Genomic DNA, 16,820 nt, shown 5'->3' with positions numbered 1-16,820 from the left:
ATAAAGGTTTATTAGATTTAACCAGAAATTCAATTCAATTAAAAACAACTTTATTTGTACCCGGAGGGGAATATTAAGGCTAGAAACAATCATAATATAAACAGCTTAGAAAGACCCAGAAAAGTCAAAAAAAGTCTCCCCTGGTCTTGGACAGTTTTCACTTTTTTTGAATACACTTACATCTGCTGAGCCATCATTTTACAGGTTTTGTTAGTCTAATGCACACGTTTGTATAGCTTCAGTTATTTGTCTTTAAATCTGCATTTATATTTGGCTTCAATAATCTTTCTCAGTTACTTGTGTCTTTTAAAAGTATTTGCATTGTCAATATCTCTAGTAGCACATATATCTTTTCAGTGACAGTTTTGTAGTAGTTCTTTCATCTATATATCTTCTTGTCTAGATTTCTTTTATTTAATTATATATATGAAACCAGATGTAGAGACTATGTTTATTTATGTGTGTGAGTTTAAGGTAATTTTGTTGTGAGCAAATTATAACTTTTGAATGAATCATTTTTGCAACACTGGAGTTTGTAGCTGGATAGTCTATGAAACAATATATAATAAAATAAAGAAGATTCATAGATAAACAAATATTGATTGTGATAATAACATTCAAATTGATTCTTCAAAAAAACTACTAGTATTATTATTATTACAGGTGTTTTCAGTGTTGTTATTTTCCCCCTAAAAACATTGAAATGTACTGAGCATTTATGTTCGACTACAGTTGTAGTGTCTCTCCCATAGACTTTATATATATATATATATATCCGAGCTGGGGAGAACTACATTTCCCATGAACCTCTAGTATTCCTACGTCATCCACTCGCGCCTGAACTTCTGTTTGGTTCGTGCTCGAGGAAACAACGTGGCTTTGGCTTCTGACAATAAACGACCGAAGTTACTGAATGTAGATTCAATACATTCACGGTAGATACAAATTAGATCATAAATATTGATGATATTAAATAAAACGTCTGTGTGCGAAGAGCGACACTGACGCAACAAACTGGTGAACAGGAGACTGGTGAGTAACTGAATGAGAAGAGTGACACTGGGAGGGTTTCCTGATCCTCAGCACTTAGACATAGATGTGTGTTTTATATTACAGATGTGTGCGTTATCTATAGATGTGTGTGTTAGTTACAGATGTGTGTGTTATCTAAAGATGTGTATGTTAGATACGGATGTTTGTGTGTTATTTGTAGATGTGTGTATTACTTACAGAAGTGCGTGTTTGTTGTCGATGTGTATGTCATATATGGATGTTGGTTTGTTATTTACAGATATTTGTCATTTACAGATGGGTGTGTTATCTTTAGACTTATATGTTATTTCTAGCGGTGTGTTATATACGGATGTGTGTGTTTGTGTGTTATAATTACAGTTCTGGAGAAAACATGTTTAATGAGGAGGAAGACTGGAGCGATGACCAAGACGCTCAAACTCAGAGTAAAACTGTCTGTAAAGGCAAAGAGAAAGTAACCAACGGCACAAATGTCAAGGTAAAATCAAATCTACCATCTCCACCTGATACAAGCTTGAGTATTCATGGTATGATTGTGTAATACATCAGTAATATCCGTCATTTAAATGTGTTGTTTTTTGATCAACCAAATAATGGAGAGGCGGTGGTCTAGTGGCAGAAACTTGGACTATGGGCAGAGAAGGTCTCTGGTTCGTCTCTGGTTCGACTCCACGGAGAGGCAACAAAAGACGAACCTGGATTGATCTGTCCAAAAATCCAAGAGTCTCCCTACCCTGTCTAGTGCCCCTGAGCAAGGCACCTTACTCCCCCAACATCTGCTCCCCGAGCGCCGTACATGGTTGCTCACTGCTCTGTGTGTCCTGCACCAGATGGGTCAAAAGCAGAGATTCAATTTCCCTACCTGCATGAGTGTGCCTTTGCATGTCTGTGCATGGGACTAATAAATGCATCTTAATCTTAATCATTTTGTGTAAATTACAACAAATAATCCCACAACTTTGCCAAATTGACGATTTCAAATCTGTTCATAAACATGTCTAAAAACCCAAAGATACTCAGTTTGACGTATGATGGAAGGAAATAGCAAATCATCTCATTTGAGTTGCAGTATCCCAGAATTGATCAACAATTAATAAAGACAAATATTTTTACTGTATTACTCAGCCCAGTATTAACCTGCATGTTTTTTCATATTAAAGACTAATTAAAAAATTGATTATATTCCCCTGATTAGTCCAAGCTTGTTGGGAAGAAGAGTCTGCTGCGGACCCTGGAAACTCTGGGATCGATACCTAAGTGGAAGAACAGCGACCACCAGCAGGACAGTGACAGCGAGAATGCGGCAGAAGAACCTTCGTCCCCCACCAAGAGAAAGAAGAAGAGGAGGAAAAAGGGAAGACATACAAAGACATCAGAGGAGCCGCAGGAGAACGGAGATTTGGATCCCAGCGTCAAGGAGGAGAAACCTCCGGCAAAAAAGAAAAGTAAAGACAACAAAGTTGGTGAGTATTTAGCTGATCAAAGGCTTGTTGTATTTTCATGCACAGAGAGGCGGAACGATATCAATGTGATATTTAAACATGTTTTCTTTTTCTTAAAGTCGCCAAGAAGGTAAAAAACACGTCTGCAGGCGAGACAAAGGATAAAGAAATGACAAAATCTGCAAAGACGAACACAAACAAACCAGACGACGCCGAGAAGCTGAGTAGACAACAATGGAGAAACAAAATGAAGAACAAGAAGAAGTGTAAAAATAAATTCCGTGAGAATACGGAGGAGGAAGAGAAGGAAACAGAATCTGCAGATAAACTCAAACAGAAAGAAGAAGTAAAAACAGAATCATCTATCAGCAAAAACAGTAAGAAGCCCACTGCAGGTCCAAAAAAGAAAAGTGAGACAGAACGTAAACCACAGAAAAGGAAACAGACTGACGAGGACACTGGTGTATCCTGTGCACCAGAAATACAGAAAGGGGGAAAGCAGCGGACTGAAACACAGACCAAAACAAAGGGTGGTTATGAACACGCTAAGATCACAGCTGATCTGCAGCAGCCACCTAATAAAAGACTGAAACCTGAGCTGAGCAAAGAACAGATTCTGAAGCGAGCAAAGCTGCGGAAAATGCTCCAGGTTAAAGAACCAGCCCAACTAGACCAACCAGAGAGTCCCACAGAGCCGAAGGACGAGCCGGCGGCCCCAGTGGAGGAGGTGAAGCTGGACCGCTCCGCCTCCCTCAGGCAGCGCATGGAGCAGCGCTTGGAGTCGGCTCGATTCCGCTACATTAACGAAGTGTTGTACAGCACGTCCAGCGGCGACGCCAAGCGCATGTTCAAGCAGGATCCTCAAGCCTTCTGGATCTACCACAGGGGATACACCACACAGGTCAAGAGGTGGCCCGCCAACCCGGTGGACGCCATCATCTCCTGGATTCAGCTAAAGTGAGATATCTCCATTATCAATCAATGGGATTTTGTTAGATTCCTCAGGGAATGCATGAATTCAACAATAGGAAATATAACGACAAAGTCAGAGCTTCAAAATCCACCTTCTAGCTTCTAAGAGCTTTCGAATACAAGCTCATGTTCATTGGCAATTTGAACTAGCTCATGAACCAAGAGGAAAACTAAACACCTAAATCAAAGTAATATTTAGTTCACAAGACACTTGATGCAGCTCCGTACTCCATGAAGAAGAAGAGAGTAAGATGCTGTTTTACGAAGGCAACTAGCTTCACTTCTTTGAGTGTCTGAAGTAACTGGTTAGTTTCTTAACCCAGATCCCGAGGTAGAGCGGGTTGTCCTCTCACCAGAATGTTGGTGGTTTGATTCCTGGCTTGGGATTAGTCCGGTGGAGTAGTTCGAGTGGTTTGTAAGACTAGAAATGGGCCATATAAACAAATTCAACTTTGAACATTTAACTTGGAAAATGTTAGACACACGTCTGATGGTGGTTATACATTATTATTCAGACAAATACAACAACAAGTCAAGGACTTCACAGTCATCACAGCTAAAGTAAGTCATTGCTGTAGGAATAAAACGTTTCTTGTAATTTGCTGAATATTAATCTGGTGAATATGCACGATTCAACGAAGTTTGAATGTGACGATTCATTGGATTACACTGATTTTAGATCCATGTTTGATTCAACAATGATAAAATCCACCATCACATCATTATGAGTTAGATACACTTATTTATTGTCAGGTTATGAAAATGACCATATGTCTGTACATCTCCAAAAATAGTTAAAGGAATAAGATATTCTATACATTTCTGTTTAAGGCCTTCATTGTCCTGTGTGCATCTTATCTGCTGTAAACAGTAAAGACTCTACTAGGTCATCACTCTGCTGACGATGTGACACTGAGGAGTCATGCAGGAGATGATGCAGCCCTGTGGGTGTTTTATCTGACACTCCAGTAAACTGCTGTGTGAATAACGATAGGCTGTTTGTGGTTGTGAGAACTTTACATGAGCTTCGGCTCGGTAGGATTTTAACACCACAATGTTACTTATTGTTTTATATCTTGTGATTTCTAACACATACCATTTGTTTCAGACCTCCCTCTTTGGTGGTGGCAGACTTCGGATGCGGGGACTGTAAAATCGCTCGCAGCGTGCAGAACAAGGTGCACAGCTTCGATCTGGCAGCTGCCTGTGACCTAGTCACAGTCTGTGACATGGCCAATGTGAGTGTGATTTTTTTTTTGTTGCTAAAGAATGTACATTTCCTGTGTGATTATTATAGAATGAAACATCCTATGTGTGTCTGTGCAGGTGCCGCTTCGTGACGGCACTGTGGACATCGTAGTGTTCTGCCTCTCCCTCATGGGGACCAACCTGGCGGATTTTCTAGCAGAGTCTAATCGAGTTTTAAAGATGGGGTAAGCGATCTGATAGTGATTTCAAAACGTGCATTTTTTTGTTTTGTACATAAACTATAGGTCTAACTGTTTTACACAATTATTGCAGAGGTGTGCTTAAAATAGCAGAAGTGGCCAGCAGGTTCGAAAACGTGCGGAGCTTCCTCACCGCTCTGGCTAATATGGGATTCAGGATGGTTTCCAAGGTGAGACAAACAGGATGACATCATTTTACAGGGACAGAGAAAGATTCTTATTGGTCTACCTTCCCTTATACATTGTTAAATATTAGACAAGTTAGCTCACGCATTATCACAGCTCTAAAAGCGATTGTCTGGCATATAAACATCTATATTTGACATGTTGGTCTATTATTATTGTTCTTTCTTAGATGAAAATGAATTGTTCGTTGAAGTCTGGAAACTGTGCAGCTCTGACCTGAATGTGGGGGTGTTGTGAAAGTACTGAGCGGGAGTATAGTAGATGCATTATCTCAAGAATCATATGTGTTTTGTCTCTTTTTTTCTCTTTAGGATACTGAGAACACTCATTTTTACTCCTTTGAATGTGTGAAGTCAGGAAATGCTCCAGAAAGTGTGAAGAAGTTTGGACTTCAGCTGAGGCCTTGTCTGTACAAGAAGAGATGAGACAGTTAGAAAACGTCACCGAAATTAAATAGTTTCCTTTCATTTTTTGTTTGTCAATTTTTTTTAAGCAGCACAAAATTATATACTTTCATTTAAATGTGTCAAGTTCTGATTGATACTCATATTTTCACAGATTTTATTATATGTACATGATTTGTTTCATCTGCAGGTTCCTTTCTGAGCTCAAATGGCTCAGGTTGAATTCTCTGATTGGAGATCTGATATAAATAGTTAAGTCAGAAGTGAAACCAGCATACACATCTACAAGACACACAGTGTGTACCTTGATACTTTAGGTAATTCGATAATTTAATACAAAGGCAAGTCATGTGAATGCTAAAGTTGTCTTTTACATGTGATTGTTAATGATGCTAAATACAAACTTTTAAAAACATCTCTGGTGTGAGCGTGTTGAAAAACTTTAGGAGAGTATGGTTACTTTTCTTTATTTTCTTTGATCTCTTTATTTAATCCACACATGTAAACAGACAACAAACAGGAAGACGCCTACATATTCCTGATGTAAATAAAAATAAGTTTGACATCCCCTTTGTTAATGATTACCATCTTTTAGCAAACCTGGCCGGTCTCAGCTGTAATCTTTGATTTACTGTGCAATATGTTGAGGGGGTGAGCTGCTGTCGCTTTGCTATAAAGACCAGAGTTCTCCAGATTTACACCCAATATGCAAAATTCCAGTTCTAAAGTGAAGTTAATATCCAAACCCTTCTAACCTCACTTTAGGTTAGAGAATATATGTGAAGTCACCCACCAACCCACAGCCCCTCCAACGTATATGTTCATTTTTTAGCACTAATAACAAGGAGGGATTAATGTGACACTATAGCATTGATTTGATTTTAATAAACTTTGAAGGCAGAGAAATAACAATGAATGTCTGAGAGAATTCTAAAATGAAATTTGTGCTGTGGCTAAAACCTGATTCTCTCAGCTGTGTGCATATCCATCTGCCACTAGAGGGCGTAACGTCACTGTGGCCTTATGTGGGGGGGGGGGGGGGGGGGGGGCTGTTGGTCCAATCTGCTGTCTTCCGGATCATATAAGGCAATCCGAATATTATATATAGACTTACTCTGGTGACAGCAGATGTCCTCACTGAATAAGTCGACTAAAGTTTACTTGAGGGCAGATGGTGAGTAAGAAGGGTGTGGGCCGTCTGGACATGTGTTTTTTAATGGTGCAGTCACATGGTAACAAACACAAACATATATTTAAACATGATTTTATTGTCAAACACCGGAGTAAACAACATGCACAGAAAATGAGAAAAAAATTCAAGTATAACATCAAAAAGTGCAAAAAGTAATGCTTTAAAAATCAATGGCAACTTAATAAGAACTTTAAAAAGAATAAAAACAGTGGAATCCTTTCAGTTAAGTTCAGTCACATATAAAACACATTGAACTCTTAAACAGTGCTGCAGTGAGATGAAGCCTTTGTATCATGTAAAGCTGAACGCTGTATTAAAAAATAAACCACTTTCACTGTCCTCCTCACACCGCGCTCCTCACATCAATGATGATGGAGTAATTCAGCAGCTGAGCATATTCCTTGCTGTTGTTTTCTACCATCGCTGGTTTCTTCTCCTCAGGAGAGCCGAGCTCCTGCCCCTGGATTTAAGAGAAGGAGAGAAGAGGAGCGGAGGTTAATTTAGTTTTCCTGATTTGTATAAAAGGGCAAAATCAGAGATGACGAGGTGAAATTAAAGGGAAAGTTTGTAAAATTATATCAAGATGCAAATGTACCTTATTTGGATTGTTGGTATTTCTAGTGCTGCAAAACAAAATAGAAAAAGCTTGTATTAGTCGTCTGAAAAGACCTGTTTATTTATGATTAATTTATGTTTTATGAGGAAGTTGGACATCACCACTAGATGACAGTGTGGCTCAATCAGACACAGTTCAAGTAGACATGTTGCAGGTGCTAATACATTATGTGACAGGAGTATTGATGCAGAGGAGAGGGCTCCTCCTCATTGATCTCTGATGTCAGAAGCAGCAGCTCACTTTGTACATTATGACCCCTTTTGATATCACCTCAATGAAGGCCGGCTGTTTTCAAAAAATGTGTCCCCGCTAGCGGACGGGAGGGGGGAGTCGGGGTCCACATCGGTCCCAAAATAGCGTCTCCTCCCGGGGAGTCATGTTTTTATGTGTATGCTTGTTGTACGCTGCGCGACTGACCTTCCCGAATTAGCCTGACAGGACAGGACCCTCCCCCTGGAGCGAGGCATAATGGGACAGAGGGGCCGTGAACCAATGGCACCTTGACCAAATGTTCTGACCACAGAGGCAGGCCTATTGAAGTAGCCTCTGAACCACCAGCTTCATTCACAGGCCTGATCTGATCCTCACAAACATTCCTGGGAATAGTTCAGATGTTGGCGTCGGACGTGGACATGTGGAGAAGTCTGCAGCCAGACGCCGTAAAGCAGCTCGAGCATCGGGACAGATTTCCCACATCAGTTGTAAAAGACGTGTGACTCACGGATATTTTCCAGCACCATCGAGATTAAGAGATGGTTTTGTGGCTTTTTTCTTTTTCATTGACGATTGGCAGCTCGAGTTTCATTACACTAATGTGGACTTTTTGAACCCGTCACCTTTGCTTTGGCTGAGGGGCTTCGATGATAAAGGGCCAACCAACAGCAGTCGAGTGCAGACGCAACACTGCTTAAAGCCAGACAGCAAACTGGAGACATCAATCTGTTGTTCACACAGACTGAGGGAACATTTTCTACCTGTCTACGATGAGGGCTGCGGCGGCACCTGTCTGCTTCAGCCACATCACTTCCTGTTTATGAATAACTGCACTGCACTGGGGTTTTGGTTAGTTGGGTTAACGATCCACACATCCTGTTTGTCTCGTATATGACTCTGGCAGCGTTTCCCTCATTTGCCCAGCAACACATTACCTGCCGAGCGAGCGACCTGTCATCTGCGGGGGGGGGGGGGGGGCAATTAACTCACCAGCACACCCAGAGAGCGACGGTGAGGATGATGATGAGGGCCAAGGCCGAAGAAACGCAGATCATGGCGGCAAGCGCTGCAACACACGCACACACACAGATTCATCACACAAAATCCACAAACATCAAACCGATTACGTGGGTGCGATCATGTCTTGAGGAAATCAGTCTGACGGCAGAAACGCAACATGGAACTAACCGAACTGTTTGAACTCGCTCGTGACCTCCAGTTGGATCTTGACCGCGGCCACGTGGTGATAGAAGGACGCAGAGCAGGTGTACAGGCCTTCGTCCCGCTCCGTGACCCCTGCCGGGAAGACCATGACGAGCCCCACCATGTGGACCGGCGAGCCGTCACTCCTGAAACACAGGGAACTTCTAAATCAATTTGACATTTGCTGGAAATATGCTTATTTGCTTTATTGCCATTACGGACAGGTGCAGAGAAGATTGATACCGAGCTCTTGTCTGGAAGTTTACTGCACCCGGCCAAGAACTAGACCCGCACATAAATCCCCATAAAACCACAAGTACTTTTTTTACACTTTTGCTTTTTGTTTTTTTATACAGAAAAAACAGGCTTGATACAACTTGTTCATTTGTGAGCATTTTTAAAGCTTCTTTTAAAGGTTAAAGTTGTTATCTTTGGACAGAGCCAGTTGGTTTCTACTGTTTCCAGTAAAAGCTACGCCAACCATCTCCTGGCTGTAGATCTTCATATCTCCAGCCTCACTCAATCAATAAAGCAAATTTACGTATTTAGCAAAATGTCAAACTACTAATTGCAATTCACGTCAAAGCGCTACAGTATTAGTGTTGTGCAAACAATCCAGTTTTAGCTGATCATTCTTAACTCTATCAGTATCAGCTCCTTTAATATACGGGAACATTAAATTTAGTGCAGTTCACTGTGTGTACAGGTGCTTCCCCATGATGACCATAATGATACACCACCTCTTGCAGCTGAGGTCATACTGTGGCACGTTGCCTTCCACCCGGAGCAGTATGTTCTGGTTGTGATCATTTTCCTGGAGAGCCAGTCTGTGGATGACGGGTTCACCACCGTAGCGGCTCAGCAGAGGAGTCGTGCGGTTCAGGACTCTCACGGCGGAGATATCTGCAGGAGAGTCAGTTCAACCTCGTTTCTTTGATGCGTTTATGTGTATTCTTACATTTGGATTGAGCTAGGTGTACTTTTGAACTCACAGTATCTGGGAATGTGAACGGTCCTCTTTTCTGTGTTCCCATGTTTAAACTGGTACACACAGGTCAGGTCCTGCCCCTCATGTAGGGCCAGAGGAAACTGATAAGTCAGCCTGGCTCTCAGGGAGCGTCCCTCATACTCTGAGTGCAGGGATGTTTGACCTTTGGCATTGTCCGGAAGAACCCAGGTGAGGTTTGTTCCGTCAGCCTCTCCTCTGCAGGCACACACGCCCAGCCAGAGGTGCGAGTCCCGCTGTCTGCCCACAGACACGCTCAGCAGAGGGGCTCCTGAAAGACAATAACAGGGTGACAGGAAGGAAATGAGCAGCTGGGTGGATGTGTGTGTGTGTGTGTGTGTGTGTGTCACAGAGAAACAAGTAACGTACTCTGCGCAGGAACGTGTACTGTTCTTCTCTCCGATGCCTCCAGGCTCGGGTGCTCCACCATGCAGGTCAAATTCAGACCGGCATACAAAGACGTCAAGAAGTGAACAGAGCTACGGGCTGAAACCGAGCCATCAGCCTGGACTTCAGGCTCCGACAGGTTACCCACGATGCTCTTGTCACTGTTTCCGACATGCCAGGTTATAGCTGCTGCAGAGGCAACACTGTCTGCAGCGCAGTCGACCTTCGTGAACTGTTCACCATCTTTCCACTCCGTGCTGGAGTTGATGGTGATGTTAGTTTGAGCTGTGAAGGAAAGAGAAGTGAAACCAGAGGATGTGAGGTGTTTCATTGGAGAAGTAGACAAAATCTACGGTGTTTGCATGCACGGCCAAATGTGTCCACTACTGATCCCTCGCTTGATTTGTTGAACCTACCACAAAGAGGCAGCGTTATGCTTCTGGTCTCTGGCTCCTCAAATGCCGGGTGATTTATCACACACTCTGCAGAGAACTCTGAGGGCGAGCAGGCAGGGAGGAGAAAAACTCCCCTGACAGAGTGGCTTCCATTATAAGAAGTGAAATTGGACCAAGAGGCTCCAGACACACCCTTTGGTAGAAGCCAGGATACGTTGGCTGCAGGAACAGCATCAGCTGCTGAGCACTCAATCAACCGGTGTCCACCTTCAGTCCGCAAATCAACTCGTATGGTGGGAGGAACTGAGGAGAAACGTGGAGAGGAGGTTCCACATTAACATCACATACGATGCTGGGAATCTACCATGAGAGAAGCACTCACAGGTTCACCTACCGGGCCAAGTACCATGAGGATGAACTGTGATGTTGATCTGCAGCGTGGCTTCCAGATGATGGTAGGAGACGACACACTCGTACAGGCCGGAAAGCTGAAGCTCCACAGGACCCTGAACTGTGAGGCTCCTGCCAACCAGCTCCAACCCTGTGGGCAAGGGTCCGTCATCTCTGAAGAGACACACAAGCAAATGCACAAAGAGAGATTCCAGCTTCAGTTTTTAAGTGATTCAGCAATAACAAAATGATCAAAAATGTCAATTGAATAAACAATCATTTAGATCAGAAGATGTGTTTAAAGGGTTCCTGCTGTCTAACACTTGTGGTTAGACGCCACCAAATGGGTTACCACATCCTCCAGAAGATATGGAACTTGTTGCAGTCTTTATGAAAAAATATTACTCAAATCACTCGTGAGAAAAACTAAAACTCTGTTATATCTGATTAAGAAAAGGTGATTGACAGCAGCTTTTCTGTTGAGTTTTCTGATGACACGAGCACTCGCACGGCATTACCTTGAAATGTAAAAATCTAAAGTAAAAATTTGGAAAATGAAGATGAAATGAAATGAAAATGAAATGAGAATAAAAAAAAGTTAAAAAAAAATATTTATATACTAAAAGTTCAGATAACCCTCAGGAAATCATGGTATTATTTTCCAAATCTAAATCACCTTTTAGTCTCCCACTTACTTTGTGCAGGTGATATCGTAACGTGGCAGATTCCCAACGACCTCGAGGCCGATGACAACTCCACGCTCTCCTTCCTGCAGCTCTAAACTCTCAGAGCGTTTGAGGTCGTCACTGTTGTTTCTCGTCTCTGAGTTCAACAACTGAACTCCAGTCAAATCTGTGGATCAAACAGAATATCTGTGGTGAACTTTTACCTCACGAGCATCAGCAGAGTTTTTCCCAGACACTGGCGGTACTCACAAAAAGACGGCAGGGTTACGGCTCGGGACTGGACCTGTGTAAACTTGGGGTGGTCAAACACACAGGTGACGTTGTGGCCCTCGTACGCCGCTGCAGGGAGGATGACCGAGCTTCTTTGGATGTCTGAGTCTTTGCCGTTTTCTCTTTCCAGCTCCTCATCGCTGCTCAAAGCCAGGGAGATGTCAGTGTCGGGTCTCCCTCCAGAGGAAATGCACGAGACCACCCAGAACTCATTTCCTCCTCTCTGTACCATCTCTGCTTTAATGGTCACATTTGGCCTCGCTGCAGAGCAGGAAAGAAAAGCGAGAAGAGTTTTTCTTTCACAGGCTCTAATGTTTTTTCCAGTGAATTAAAATAGTCAGATATCAAGTGAAAGGCTCAAGGTGTTTTTGTTTAATAGGAAGCTCGGGCCGGATGAGCTGGATGTTAGCATAACACAGACCATAAGGGGCTTCTGCTTGGGTTTGGGAGACGTAGACTTATCACCTGTCCCATCTGTTGGCCGGGCTGCAGCTGAGAGCAGATGTCTGGCCCAGCTGCCGTCCAACCAAAGCTGAGACGACCACATGCTTTAATACAGGGACTCGGCAGAGATCACAATCTATTATCAAATACATAAAAGCTGCTGTGTCATGCTATAGCCAGCCTCCCCTAATGAGTAATAGGAGTGAGCTAACAGCTCTTAATAGCTCGGCTGCCGGGGAAGGATTTGTACGATTTAAACACTCTGGCTTTGAATTTTCCATCTGTTAACACCTAAAGTTATGTGTGGATTTTTACCACAGCAGTTGGAGAATTACCTAAGCTGCAGTAATTCAGTGGACTGTGAATGCATCATGGACAAATGAGCCTGGCTTATGCTAATGAGATTGTAATCGTAAACCTGCTGTATGAACATCCATGGAGGGATTTTAACGATTTGACCTGCCCAAAGTGAAGGACTTTCAAAAACATATTGCACTATAGGAAATAAATAGTAAAAGAGATTTTAAACAAATGAAATAGTAAATTAACTAATTTAGAATAATTGAAACACCTCAGCAGCTTCACTTGTACTCTGTTGCTTCCGGTCGGGGGCTTTCAAAATGTAATCTCTCTTAGCATGGTGGTGTACCAAGAGCATTCAAAGGTAGAAGCCCAAATTAAAATGGTCACCTTTTTTTTATATGTCATGTTTGTTAGAGCTTACACATGGGTTGCAACTTTGAACATTATCAGGTTTGTTTGAGGTTGAAACTTTGCAGGTTACTGTTGCACCAGCTGTTTCTTGGCAGCCTAAAGGTTTTTTGGCACAAGTTCAAAATGCAAATGCAAATCAATCATATGGTGATGATCTTTGCAAAATTAAACAATTTAAAAACAATGTGAACATACATACTACATGATTGCCTGTTTTCAAACTGCATTAAATGTTCACCTTGTAAAGTTAAAAATTTGGACAAATCTTTGCCACAAGGAAGGTGCAAGCCTGAAATTAAGATGTGTTGATCCTATGCAGCATTAATACTTTATGAGAGGAAAGAACTTTGTTGGTGAAATGTGCAAAACATTTTTTAACCACTTAAAAAGACTGTGAGAACGTTACTTGTCAAAAGAATGAGTAGCAATGCAGTCACCGAACAACAAACTGGCCTTTGGTATGAAATGATATGATTGATTAGTTACAAGGTTATTGCTGCATTATGGTTTTTCCATATGCGTAAAACCAGTGAAACGCATCCCCACATGAATGCATTACACTGTGCATTGTGATTTATGATCTGTCACTGTGTTTTTGTGGAGCGGTGGGAAGTGACGGTAAACGTGAAAAATCAGCAGGAGACAGTTATTGTGGAGTTCATGCTAAGTCATGATTACAAAACTTTGACTGCTGATGCGATACAACGCTGTTTATCACCTCCTTGCAACAAACACAACAACAGAGATGCAAAGTGCTGCTGAGTGCGTGCGTACTGTAGGTCTCCACCCTCACTGTGGTGAGTTTGGGGTTTGGGAGGGTCGGGTGTTGAACTTCGCAGGTCACGTGGTCCTCGTCCTGCAGGTGCGTGGGGAAGCGGAGGATGCTCTGCTGAGTGAACGTGCCGTCTGAGTGAGGTGTGCTGCTCTCGCTCACAGTGAAGGGGTAATCAGAGGGAGCGCGGCCGGGAACCACCCAGCTGATCTGAGGTGAGGGCCTGCCCCCGATGGCAGAGCATGACACCGACTGGAAATGAGTGCCGTTTATGGTCTCAGCATTCACGAGGAGCTGCACATCGGGCCGAGCTGTGAACGAATTGAGACGTAAAACATGTCAGCCATGCATGTGTGTCTGAAAATGAATTAAAATGAGACTGGTGTTGCCACAGTTGTGAGCCTATAGAGCCCGACATTTAAATCATAACCTCATCTGAACAAATGAAAGACATTATTGGCTTGACTTACCGAGTACACTGACAAAAGCTCTGTCCGAATAAGAGGCCTCTTCAGTTTCAAACTCACAGAGGTACTCGCCCTCTACGTCCACACTGGACACTGTCACCTGGACCGTGAGGTTGGTGACAGACTCCGGCTCCGAGAAGTCGCCGCGGCTAAACGGTTGACCATTTGAAAATCCTGCCAGTCCCCTGGATTTAACTCTGGAGTTGATCTGACGAATCCACTTGGCGCTCTGGATCTCACTGTCGCCCAGGTACCTGCAGCTCAGGTACACGACTTCTCCCAGGACTGCCGTGACGTTCTGCGTGATCTCTATCGGCTCTTCACTCCGATCTGTGACGAAGAACAGCAGAACGAGAGGTCATAAGTTCAGCTGAGCCGGTTTTTAAATTGCAAACACAAGCAGATCAGTGAAGTGTTAAGGGAGAAAATGTGATTGTTCTGGTTCCTGAGAGGACAGACGGCCGGGCTGATTAATGTCCATTGTAGTGCCTATGAAAGGGGTTTGTGCACTTCCTATTGTGTTTCCCTGGTTAAGTGAAATGGTGATGGATGAGGCAGACTAACCGGGTCAGTGGTCATGAGGTTGTCATTTATTTTTATCATTATTAGAACGTTCCAATAATCAATACACACTAGATTAAGAGTTTCTCAGAAATGCTAACAGTGCTTTGAGCGCGAAACGTTAATGTCAGCATGTTAAAAAGGTCACAATGACCATGCTAATCTGCTGATGTTTAAGAAGAAATGTTCACTATTCACTATCTTAGTTTTGTGTGTTTAGGGTGTTTGGTCAAAAACCTACCAGGTATAATTATAAGGATAATAAAATTAGAAAAATTCTCAAACTGTCTCATTACAGTGTCCTCTTTGAAGAAGGTGGCCCATTAACTGGCCCACAGCTCATATAAATTCTTCCTCGTCCCCTCTGCAGTGCATAGATAACAGACCCCTCCAAAAGTTACGCCCTGATCCATTTCCACACAACAGCAAACTCATCCCTTCGCACCAGTGAGAAATCAGCAACGATTAGAGAAGGCCTCAAAGAAAAGGACATTTAATAGAAGCTGGCAGTTTTTAGCACTTGCAGCAGGGACAGCGTGTGGACTCCAGTGAATACCAAGTACCCGTCACTCTGCTACCTCTGCTGACTTCATCAAAGTGCACTTGAGGACGCACTTTGCTCTATCAGCTGCTTGGAGCCAAGACCTTCTATTCAGCTTTGGATGCACGATGAGTAAAATGGCGACAGCTTGCTGCAGCACTGCTCTGTGGATAACCAGTGAACACACAGCCAGCTGCTGCAGCCTAAAATAGGCTGCGTGCATCCAAACACAGTTCAAGGCTGAAACTCTGTTGGTTTTATTTTACATAACGGAAACAAGGTGGAGAGACTCCAAGACCTTAAACGACATAGAGAGAGAGAGAGAGAGAGAGAGAGAGAGAGAGAGAGAGAGAGAGAGAGAGAGAGAGAGAGAGAGAGAGAGAGAGAGAGAGAGAGAGAGAGAGAGAGAGAAATAAATAAATATGCTCTATCAGTTCAATTATGCCTAGTGGGTTCATACTTCATTTGCCCTTGCAGGTTATTGCCAAAATAAATGTCAGCCAAGCATGGAGAAGGCACACCTTAAGGATACAAGTAAAGTAATAACTGAGAGGAGAATAAAAAATCATGCATTCGTGCACTGCATCATATTTCCTGAGCCCCAGGGTCTTCTTTCTCTCACCAAACGAATCACCAAGCACAGACACAGCAACTCTTTCCTCTGCAGACCGGGGGAAGTGGTAAACAAATAAAAGAGGTTTGGCTTCGCAGGAAAAACTGCTTTTTCACACATTTAAACTTTCATCTCCAGCTGGAACCTCGCCGTGACTCTGAAGATTTGACTCAACCCAAAACCAAACAGCAGGATCATCTCAGTGAAGTTTATCCTGCTGTGGGTTGTCCCCTGACACAATGAAAAAAAACAACATCATGTTTACGACGCTCATATATTAACTTTAAAAGGCTGTAAACGAACTAATGTGGTTTTAGGTGTAACTGCTGATCAATTATAATAATAAACGGACAGCCAGAGTAATAAAACCAACATGCAATCAGTAATAAATTGCAGAAATAGTTTGTTTTTAAAAATGCATCTGGCATGTGGATTTATTGCCCGTGTGCATTTATAATTGGACTAATCACTCAGGAGAACCATGGCTGCACTGTTTCGTGTAAATGCCACAGGTTAAATAAGACCTACAGGGCCAGTAAAGTAAGCTCATAAACAGCTGACGGTCACAGAAGGACTGCAGCTATGCAGACTTACCCAGAATTTCCGAGCAGTGAGCAACATTCATGAAGAGACCCAAAATCAACAGCCCCGAGCATCCCATGATGGTGTCATCGAGTGAAATAGACTGAGTGCATGTGAGACATAAAGGCATTTAAAGTGTGTGTTCTGTGGTTTATGGTTGTAGGTACACACCCTCTGCAGCTGACACTGATGTGCATGTGCCTCTGCCACACACACACACAGGCACACGCACACGCGCACTGGGTAGGTGCACGTAGAACCACTTCTCCCTTTAGCTTTCTAAA

At 42.9% G+C, this 16,820-nt stretch overlaps 2 protein-coding genes across 2 annotated transcripts; one reads left to right on the top strand and one right to left on the bottom strand.

The window, feature by feature from the left end:
• Positions 1-831: 831 nt before the first annotated feature.
• rrp8 (ribosomal RNA processing 8) lies at positions 832-5,900 on the top strand. Its single transcript, XM_062386623.1, has 8 exons — positions 832-1,032; positions 1,393-1,510; positions 2,228-2,495; positions 2,594-3,431; positions 4,555-4,684; positions 4,773-4,879; positions 4,968-5,064; positions 5,392-5,900. Exons 2-8 carry the CDS (start codon positions 1,406-1,408, stop codon positions 5,503-5,505), a joined length of 1,659 nt encoding a protein of 552 aa, XP_062242607.1. The 5' UTR covers positions 832-1,032; positions 1,393-1,405; the 3' UTR covers positions 5,506-5,900.
• Positions 5,901-6,732: 832 nt separating this feature from the next.
• si:ch211-149e23.4 (uncharacterized) lies at positions 6,733-16,648 on the bottom strand. Its single transcript, XM_062386772.1, has 14 exons — positions 16,549-16,648; positions 14,243-14,569; positions 13,775-14,083; positions 11,822-12,103; positions 11,582-11,738; positions 10,891-11,060; positions 10,518-10,799; positions 10,084-10,386; positions 9,701-9,985; positions 9,449-9,611; positions 8,694-8,854; positions 8,496-8,571; positions 7,272-7,299; positions 6,733-7,136 (listed from the first exon to the last, which is right to left on the bottom strand). Exons 1-14 carry the CDS (start codon positions 16,613-16,615, stop codon positions 7,020-7,022), a joined length of 2,727 nt encoding a protein of 908 aa, XP_062242756.1. The 5' UTR covers positions 16,616-16,648; the 3' UTR covers positions 6,733-7,019.
• Between the last annotated feature and the right edge of the window lie 172 nt (positions 16,649-16,820).

Source organism: Platichthys flesus, chromosome 4 (genome assembly GCF_949316205.1).
Source record: "Platichthys flesus chromosome 4, fPlaFle2.1, whole genome shotgun sequence".
Classification (NCBI taxonomy): domain Eukaryota; kingdom Metazoa; phylum Chordata; class Actinopteri; order Pleuronectiformes; family Pleuronectidae; genus Platichthys; species Platichthys flesus.
The sequence above is the reverse complement of the archived record's forward strand: the minus strand, read 5'-3'. Positions and strand labels throughout refer to the sequence as shown.